The sequence below is a fragment of the Austrofundulus limnaeus genome, unplaced genomic scaffold, assembly GCF_001266775.1.
Source record: "Austrofundulus limnaeus strain Quisiro unplaced genomic scaffold, Austrofundulus_limnaeus-1.0 Scaffold261, whole genome shotgun sequence".
Classification (NCBI taxonomy): domain Eukaryota; kingdom Metazoa; phylum Chordata; class Actinopteri; order Cyprinodontiformes; family Rivulidae; genus Austrofundulus; species Austrofundulus limnaeus.
Genome location: NW_013952663.1, coordinates 385,953 through 395,032, shown reverse-complemented (window position 1 = coordinate 395,032; position 9,080 = coordinate 385,953). Strand labels below are relative to the sequence as shown.

The window sequence follows — 9,080 nt, the reverse complement described above, 5'->3', positions numbered from 1 at the left end:
CATTAAAATAGTTTGTAAATGCTAACTACATTTTGGCACGTTGTTTTGAACACAAACTGCAAGGAAACCTCTTGAGGTTTTAAACAAAAACTAATCCCATGTTAATCTTAGGTTAGGATTAACCATCTCTTTATATTTGATTAACAGATTTACCTTTTTAACTTTTGCACAGATTAGAGAAATGTGCTAAAAGTACAAGTTGCATGACCGATCTGAACCTCTGCAGGATCACAGGATGATGTTTATGTGTTAAAGCCATTGTTCTGACTGTGTGCTTTCCCAAGGAGAAGATGGTTACCATAATGCAATGAGAGGAGGGGAAGAAACCAAAGCAAATGTATGCAAAATCCAGCTGAGGAGCTTGTACAAGCAGCCGAAGATGAGACGSAGCGCCCTCCTCTGGTCATCCTGTTCCTGTGGAGCTGTGAGGGATCAAACCACTATACAATAAATATAAACATAAAGAAAAAAAAAACACCCATCTGAGTCCATTTTCAGAAAGCATTTTTAAATTAATTTTATTACTTAAAGCTATTTTACAACAAGCGCTTCACTGAACTGGAACATTTTTATTTATTTTGCTTCATATTGTCATTACTGAATATATTTTTCTGCATCAGTTAACTCTTTCGTAACTTTGTCATCAGTCTTTTCTGTAAAAATTCATATACTTTATAAGGAATATCACACTATGATACGGATGGCTGAGAGAGAGAGAGAGAGAGAGAGAGAGAGAGAGAGAGAGAGAGAGAGAGAGAGAGAGATTAAGAAATACATTGAACCCTCGAAGAAAGAAAACTGAGAACACATTTTTCAATTTATGAGGGTGTTGTAGTTTCTGTGGTTCCATCCGTGTGTAAATGTAAATGCATGTGTGGACATGCTGATATTCTGTGTGTGTCCCTGTGTGTGTGTGTGTGTGTTGCCCACCCAGAGTGTGTACATGTCATTTGAGAGGTTAAACAGGGCTGTGGCTCTGATAAATAATTTGATCTGTGAACCAGAAGCCACACTGAAACCCAACTTTGTATTTACAGCATTTGCAGCCTCGAAAGCTCTCTTATTGTGGGGGAAATTAAATTAAAAAAAAAAAACATGTTTAGACTTGGAAATAAACCAAGTGAGGCTTCATAATAAATAAAGATCAAGCAAAAAATTGATATTGGCTCATAAGTTCCACTTTGTGCTGAGAGGAGCAAGTAAACAAATAAAAGGAAAAAAAAACAATAGATATGAAATTTTCCATCAAAACCTTCACTCTTATAACTCAGAACACATAAGTTAAACAAACAAACGCATGCTCTTGAAATCTTCATCTCGAGTCATTTCACTCTGTGTCCCGCTGATATTAGTGCAAACTTTATAGATACTCTTTTAATCTTACACATAAAAACCATCTTCATTGCATAACATCATAGCAGTATTGCACTACATCTTCATATGTGTGTGTCTCACACGCGCTCTCTCACACGCACACACACAAGCACCCATTTTTGTATTATACTTAATATAACCATAAGCTGATAGAAAGGATGGATAGTCCTCATATAGCATCTATATTTTATACACGACGGACACTTTCTTTCACACACACATACACACACACACGCTCAGAGACACACAGCTGCATTGCACATGATTTTTTTTTCAATTAGTTTTTGAAACATGTCATATATGTCAGTTCAAAGCTCGAGTGGGAGGTCTGCTTTACATCATCTTGAACGATAGAGTTCTTTTAAATGTTTTTTTAATCTTTCCACGTAGCTTTTTGCTGTTTTACAACAATAAAACGGGGGAAATATGAACAAACTCAACAACCAAAAATGCAACATCACCCAAAAAGAAATCAATGGAAAATATGTTTGGAAATGCCTTTTTTTTTTTTTGTTTGTTTTGTTTTTTACAGACGTAGTCCTGTTAGAAATTGTCATAAAAAAGATATATATATATTTATATATTTATATATATATTCATGTATATATTTATATAGGTCATCAATAATTATTTTTTTAAAATTCTTAAACTTTGCTTTAGTTGTGTGGACTCGACAGGGAGAAAGATGCAGAGAAAAGTGGAAGAGAGAGAATAAAAGAAGACCTATTCCCTCCACACAGAGGAGTGTCCACGCGCTCACACAGACACAAGCACACAGACACACAAACACGCACGCACGCACACATGCCATGGCTTTTACTGCGGCCACTGCAAACAGTGTGTACGTCTGCTTGGAGGGGAGGGAAGGAGGATCCTTTTTGGAAGAGTGACCGGCGAGTTGGCTGCAGCGAAGTGAAGCTAAGAGCTGTTTGTGCCTAAAGAGATAACATTCATCGTGGATTCTGACGAGCAGGTCAGAACTGCCGGTTCTCACCCCCTTTCTCCCGTAGAGAGAGAGAGAGAGAGAGAGAGAGAGAGTGCCAGGTTTACAGCTGAGGTTACGACTCTGGACGTTTGTGAGTGTCACTGGGTGATGGGTGCGAGGTTGTGTGTGGATATGTGTGTGCATAAAAAAGGTTTGGGACCAACCTCTTCTTCCCTTTTTTTACGAGACGATGCTAAAACGCTCCTTCACAATAAAAGTATACCCCTACACACCTTTTTCTTGTTTTATTCTGCCCGTTTTTATTTATTCCCATTCTCTTGCTGGTGTAGATTTTTCAGTCATTAACTGGACTTATATTCTAAAGATGAAGACATTTTGCTTCCCAATCTGGGGAGCGTTCTCAATTCCAAACACTGGTAGAGCGAGGAGCAGGAAAATATCAGTTGTGCAACCTAGATTTACATGAAGCTTACTCTCGCTCCCCTCCCAGTGAAGAGTTGTTAGGGTCTTCCTTTGTCAGGCTCATAAAGCTTAGTTTATAGTTAATGTAATCATGCCATCCCTGCCCCCTGTGAGTTGACCCCACCCAGTGTTGCGGCACCTGGTCGTATACCTCCCAACTCGTATAAACTCCATTCGCGCGTCGAAAATTGTTTGTCCATCTTCTTTTTTTTAAGGACATTTCACAAGTTATGTCCTGCCACATGTCCTTTCAGAGAATACTGCACCCTGTAAGCGTTAGGTATAAACACCGCTGGTAGGGGTGCGCATGCCATCAACGCTCGAAAACGCGACTATAAGAGAGATGTTTTGGTCACATGCATCAAGGTGTAATCTAAAGGGAAGCTTTGACATAAATGGCTTCCTTTACCTCCGTCTCAAACCAATTGGCTTCTCTGTCCAAAAAAAAAAAAGAATCTTTTGGTCCTCTTTGGTCGTCCATTAATTCCGTAGGTGCACGGACGAGCCTTGTCCTAAAGAGCTGCTTCTCCTGTGTTGATGCGTCTGCAGAGAGGGTGTTTATTTTCTCCAGTATAGAGGTCTAAACATTCCTAGCAGATATAAGGTTGGAAGGAGGCGGCTTGGTGCTAGAGACGGCTGCTGTTGCCTTTATTTTCCCTCTGCTTCAGTCAGGTTGTTGTTCCTAATAGATTCAGTGACACTGATTAGTTCAACAATGGGTATTTCTTGTGTAGAAATGGCAACCTTTCAGTCCTTTCATCAGTACCTCCTCTGGCTGTATAAGCGCTCTGTCCAGTATATTTGTGTCCTTTTCCTGAATATTTGTATTAGTGACATCTTCCTGATCTGTGCTGTAGATACCTTTGTTGTAATTTTGAGAACATATATTTTGTTCTTTCTTGCTTTTCTGATGTGAAAACTGGGCCTTCTATTTTGACTAATGTAGAAACTCTAGTCAGAACGTGAGGTAGACGAGTCGACAGCTTCTGGCAGGTGACAGAGCTTCGATGGTGAGGTGGATCTGCCTTGTTTTCTCACTAAGCAGCTTGTTTTGAGCTTTCAGAAGTATCCCTTCTGCTCTTTGTCCTTTGATGGTGGAGTTGAGTCTTATGCTTCTGGGACAAAAGCTCCTGTAACTTGCACGTTTCCTTGACATCATCTCATACTCCTGTACCACTTCGAATGTGTCCTTTCCAAAGTGCACGGCAATAAGCTGGTGTAGTTTCTCAGTCATCCAGGACTTAGAAATCAAAAGAAAATAAAAAAAGACTTATATTCTGAAGTTGAAGACTGTTTACTTTCGATCCAAGTAGCTTTCTCAACTCCAAACTAGAGTGTGAGCTTGTTCCAAGCTTTTGAAACCTCATGAGAAGCTCAGTTACGTAACCTGGATTCTCATGCACACGCCTCTTAGAACAAAGAGTTGTTAGGGTCTTGTTTGCATGGCTCACAGAGAGATTTATTTTTTTATTGACCTTTATTTAACCAGGCAAATCCCACTGAGATCACAGATTTCTTTTGCAAGGGAGGCCTGGGCCTGAAGGCAACCGAAAATGAATGTTTTTAGATCGCGGGAGAAAACTGGAGTACAGGGAGGAAGCCTTCACAAACACGAGGAAAACAAACTCCAGGTTCAAGATATGAACACATTGGTCCACCAAAGAGTGTCTTTTCTCCTTAAAGGTGTAGATGAACAACTGAGTCTTGTCCTGACGAGCTGGTTCTGCTGTGCTGAGTCAAGTTTCTATGTAGAGGTTGTTCAGTTTCTCTAATATACAACTCTGAACAGACACCACGCCGCTCGGTTTTGAGAACTTTGTTCCGGGACTGAGCCAGTCCCTGTCAGACAGATACTGTAGGCGCTTGTGTTTGRAGACAATCTTTCTGAGTTGCTTAGTTGCTCCAGCAACATAAAGGATGAGAATGTTTTTGTGTTTATTGTTTTGTTTTGTTGAATTTAGATTTCCTCGTTGACTTGACTAATCTCAGTTAGGATATCCACGTTTTGAGAGCTTTTTTGTTTAGTTTCTGTTCCTTTTCCATTCCTTCTGTCATCACGGGGACAGGAGCGCCACCAAATGGGGGCTATGGCCACCCCTAAAAAGTAGATGGCCATCCTCACTTGGCCCACCTTGGTGAGTTTTATTCTTTTGAGTGTCGAGCTTTTGCTTGGTGTGCAGTTTTAGTTTCCCTTAGCTATTTAGGATTAGCAGATTATAATAAACAGAACAGAACAAGTATAGTTTAGAGGTTGAAACACGAACTCTGCTGTTTTGAATTTAGTAAGCTTCCCAGACAGGAAGCACAACTTCTTCATCTTTAGTTTATAAGCCCAGTTCTTCTGTTTTTTTGTTTTTTTTGCTTTTATTTCTTCTTGTTTTGAATCCCTTATTATCATTTGCCATCTCCATCTGTGTTGAGGATGCATGTTTAAATTCAGCATAATGAGTTATTTGAATCTAAATTGTTTCATTTGGCTTTAAAAATACTGAAGACGGGTGATAGAAGAGATGTCAGTCTTGGTTCCTGAGGTGTTATTAGTATTAAAGTTCACACCAGAGACCAAGAGGAGCTTCACTGAAAACACTCCAGGTCAAGAGGGGCTCAGAAAGAACTGGGTCCCAATGGGAACACAAGGTTACCAGAATTTTCAAAGTTGGAAACGTTCCATGAGAATATATGGGAATAATCCAAGACTTTAAAGTATGGATTCTATAGTTGTAGAAAATATATTTTAGCACATTCGTCATTAAAACAACCAGATTCCATTGTTAAAGGAGAGGTACCACTCTCTAAAAAATGATAAATTATCTCTCGATCATCTAGGGATACATGAAAATATTAACCTGTAAAAAGTTTAGCTCTGAGTTGTAAATAGTTTTTATGTGAAATTTACTGAAATTAGTTTTGATATGCTGCAAATAAAATGACAGAAAAACGCCTAAATAATTGCTCAAAATCATGCAAAAGATTTTGTTCAGAGYTGTGCAATAAAAATGTAGACGTTTTAACAATATTCTGTTATATGAAATATCTTTGTTTCCATTATATTTTTATGTGAATATAGTCACAAAAAACAAACCATTTTTTGCCTATAACGAAACATAACATTTCTATTTTTGTCTAAATATGAAGCAGTTCATGTAAATTACCCCCAGTTTTCAGTTAATTCCCATTATGCCCATGTAAGGTTTCCAATATGGAACATTTACAAAACCCCCACCTTAACTTCCCATGGAGAGCTTCCAGAAATTCTCTGCTCCTTTGAACCCTTGGTCCCAACCCTCTTGTTTTAGGTCTTCCCATATTCCTGATTAGAAACTAGGCAGAACAAATAGCTTCATCTTTGTTATCTGACCTGATACTTTGTCAGACTTGCTGCATTTAGATCCACATAAGAACTGCTGCTCTCACYTGGCACCTTCATGTCATTTAAATCTGCTTAAACCAAACTGTTCCATCCTAATTTGTTATTTTATGTACTTAWCAGGTGGGGGAAATGCATCTGTTTGGGTTTAGACGCAGTTATGTGCAAGTTATGGTATCACTAAAGGGTGCAGTCACAGCTCCAAACAGGAGTTATTTTTAATGCTGATCAATATCAAGTCCTGCTCTCATTAAAGTGGAATACTGGTAAGACCTCCTTCAGTTTAACATCACTGTGTTTACAGCTATCAAAAAGTCTCTTTTTTGTTGTTATTTGGTATCCTTCGCMTCGCTGTGTCACATCCCGTGTTTGTCTCTCTGTCAGCTGCAGTGATTGCCTATAAGCACTGACTTCRCTGGAGGAATTCGCAGGCAGGCGAGGCTGGCTCGGCCGTGAGGGTGAAGGGTGGTGTCGGTTGGTGGCTTTGTTGGAGAGGGGTGGTYGGTCGGTCGGTTCGTCGTGGGTCGGGTCGGTCGGGGTGGCCTGGGGTGGGTGCAGCAGCATCACAGCCTCTCCCGAGTGGGGATCCAGATGTAAGGCCCTGATTGCTCCTCAATCACTGTCTTTACTTTGTGATAAACCTCCTCAAAGCTGTCCCCGTCCACGACAGCTGCGGGCAGGAAACAGCAACGTGTGAGAAAAGAGATAAAAGAACAAAGACTGAAGAACAAAACATAAATAAATTTAAAAAATCCACAGTGAATAAAGAGGAAGAAGAATTAAAGCAGTAGAATTCGATCAAAAAAAAACTATTTCTCACACACCTAGCAGGAGTCATGTTCTCTCTTAGAAAATATCTTTTGCACATATTTATTATTTTGACTGTTTGATTTGATAAAATGTCATTATCCCACATTTATCTGGGAGTTGACAAGCTGTCGACAGCTTCTGATATGTCAGAGATCCAGGTTTTAGCTGCTGCTGAGTTTCGCCCTAAATGCACCTCTTAAAACTTAAAATGCTCTGTGCCTTCTTAAAAGACAATATGCATTTAGCTCAGATAACGTCGTTGTTTCTATGTGATGGTATTAAATGGTAAAAAAGGAAAAAAGTGTTTAAAATGTACATTTTAGAAACACCTGAAACGCAAAAAACAAAAGACATTAAAATGTGTCAAATCTGTTGCTTCAAAAACCCTACATGAACCTGCGTTTTCCATTTTTAAACTCAGTGCAGAGAAGCTTCACCTCTAAAGTAAAAATGCTGCTATAACTTAGACCCAAATTCTAGGAATAAGTACAGAATACTATCAGTAGTTTGTCAGCTGTTTAGAATAATTTGTACTGCCAAATAAAAATGACTAACATGAACATAATCAGATGGTCAAACGTGTCATTAACGTGGATGATCCAGAATTACACACCTGTGAGTGGTTGAGGACTGATAAAACAACAGCTCTTGCACAGTGGGAGTTGTTGGATAATGTTCTCATAAGAACAGATCAGAAAACAATGGAGTGTTCTGTCTTTGTGTCTGATCTGTGAAACGGGATTTGAGCCAGACACGTGGACCTGAATGCTTTGTCTTTAATACAAGTTCCAAACCACACTGAGAGAACTGAAAGGAAATCGTCAGAGAATCTGTGACTCCAGAGGCGATGCATTGTGCAACAAAATAACAACGCTAAGATCTAAGTTAGGGGTGTCCAACAGGGGTGCATTGATTTCTTTAGTCTTGGGAGATCAGTTGATACTTTGATTAGATCGGTGAAAAAGATCATCTCCACAAAGATCTGAAAATCAGCAACTGTTCTCTATAATGTCCAGTTAAAACAAGTTTGTATTATTTCAAGGGTATAGTTCAATGTTTTTTAATAAAATAAGTTGGGAACAGCGAAGATGTATTGTAACCTAAAAGCGTGAATTATTTTAAAAATCTGTTTGGCCAAAATCGGAATCAGCAGGCCAGACTATTTAAAGATCAGCGATAGGCCAGAAAACTGCTATTGGTGCAACCTTAATGTCCAATCCTGTTCCTCGAGGGGCCACTATCCTTATGTTTGAGAGATTTTTCTATTCCAACACATCTGATTTGGATGCACAGTTGATTAACAGACTTCTGCCGAACCTAAAGGGGTCCTTCAATCACTGGATCAGGCGTAGCTCATTGGCACAGGACAATAAGTAAAACGTGCAGGACTGCGGCCCTCGAGGCCAAGGAGTGGACAGCCCTGGTTAAAGTTGTAGATCTCCGAAATGAACTAGAACAAGTTCAGAGATCTACAAAATGTCTGAACTCGGTAACTTTTTGTCTGAAATCCAACTATGGCTGTAGAACAACTATCTGTTTTTATAATTTCTGAAATTTCTAAGCTGGGATCTTTTTCACAGAAAGAACTAGAGATGATTGTTCAAACTTTTATTTCTTCTTGTTCAGATTACTATAACAACCCTTTTACTTGCTTAAACAAATCCTCGGCTCACCTTCAGTCTGTGCAGATTGCTGCAGAGAAGTTATTAATTAAGACCAACAGGAGAGCTCACATTACTCCTGTTCTGGCTCTATGTGCATTTGAGGAGTCATTTTTARATTTTGGTTTTAACTTTTAGGGCATTTCAGCCCAAATTGCGCCACCTTGAGGGCCTCAAAAGAACAACAGTTTTCAACTTTGGGCCACAGAGGGCCGTGGGACCGCATTGATTTTGAATAAGGTGCAATACACTTTCTCACCACTAGTAGCGGTAGTGCGCCACTCAGATGTTTAACAACTTTTTTAATATGTAGAAGAAGAACCTTAGAAACCTGCCGAGAATGGAAACCTATTTTAAATGAAAAGTAGAAGCAAAAATGAAGGCAACCCATCAAAAAAGCCAAAGTTTATCACTAATACGAAGTGCAGCTTCTGGTTCTACCATGCAAAAGTTTAAAAAG

General features: G+C 39.3%; 1 protein-coding gene across 3 annotated transcripts in view; it reads right to left on the bottom strand.

Moving 5' to 3' along the window:
- Nucleotides 1-554: 554 nt before the first annotated feature.
- The window catches only part of dlg4a (discs, large homolog 4a (Drosophila)), a 92,130-nt gene continuing 83,604 nt past the window's right edge, over nt 555-9,080 (bottom strand). For all 3 annotated transcript variants that reach the window (XM_014020640.1, XM_014020639.1, XM_014020637.1), the window contains exon 22: nt 555-6,819. In XM_014020640.1, coding sequence (XP_013876094.1) covers nt 6,713-6,819 — 107 coding nt within the window. In that variant the 3' untranslated portion in view covers nt 555-6,712. The remainder of the gene's footprint in view (nt 6,820-9,080) is intronic.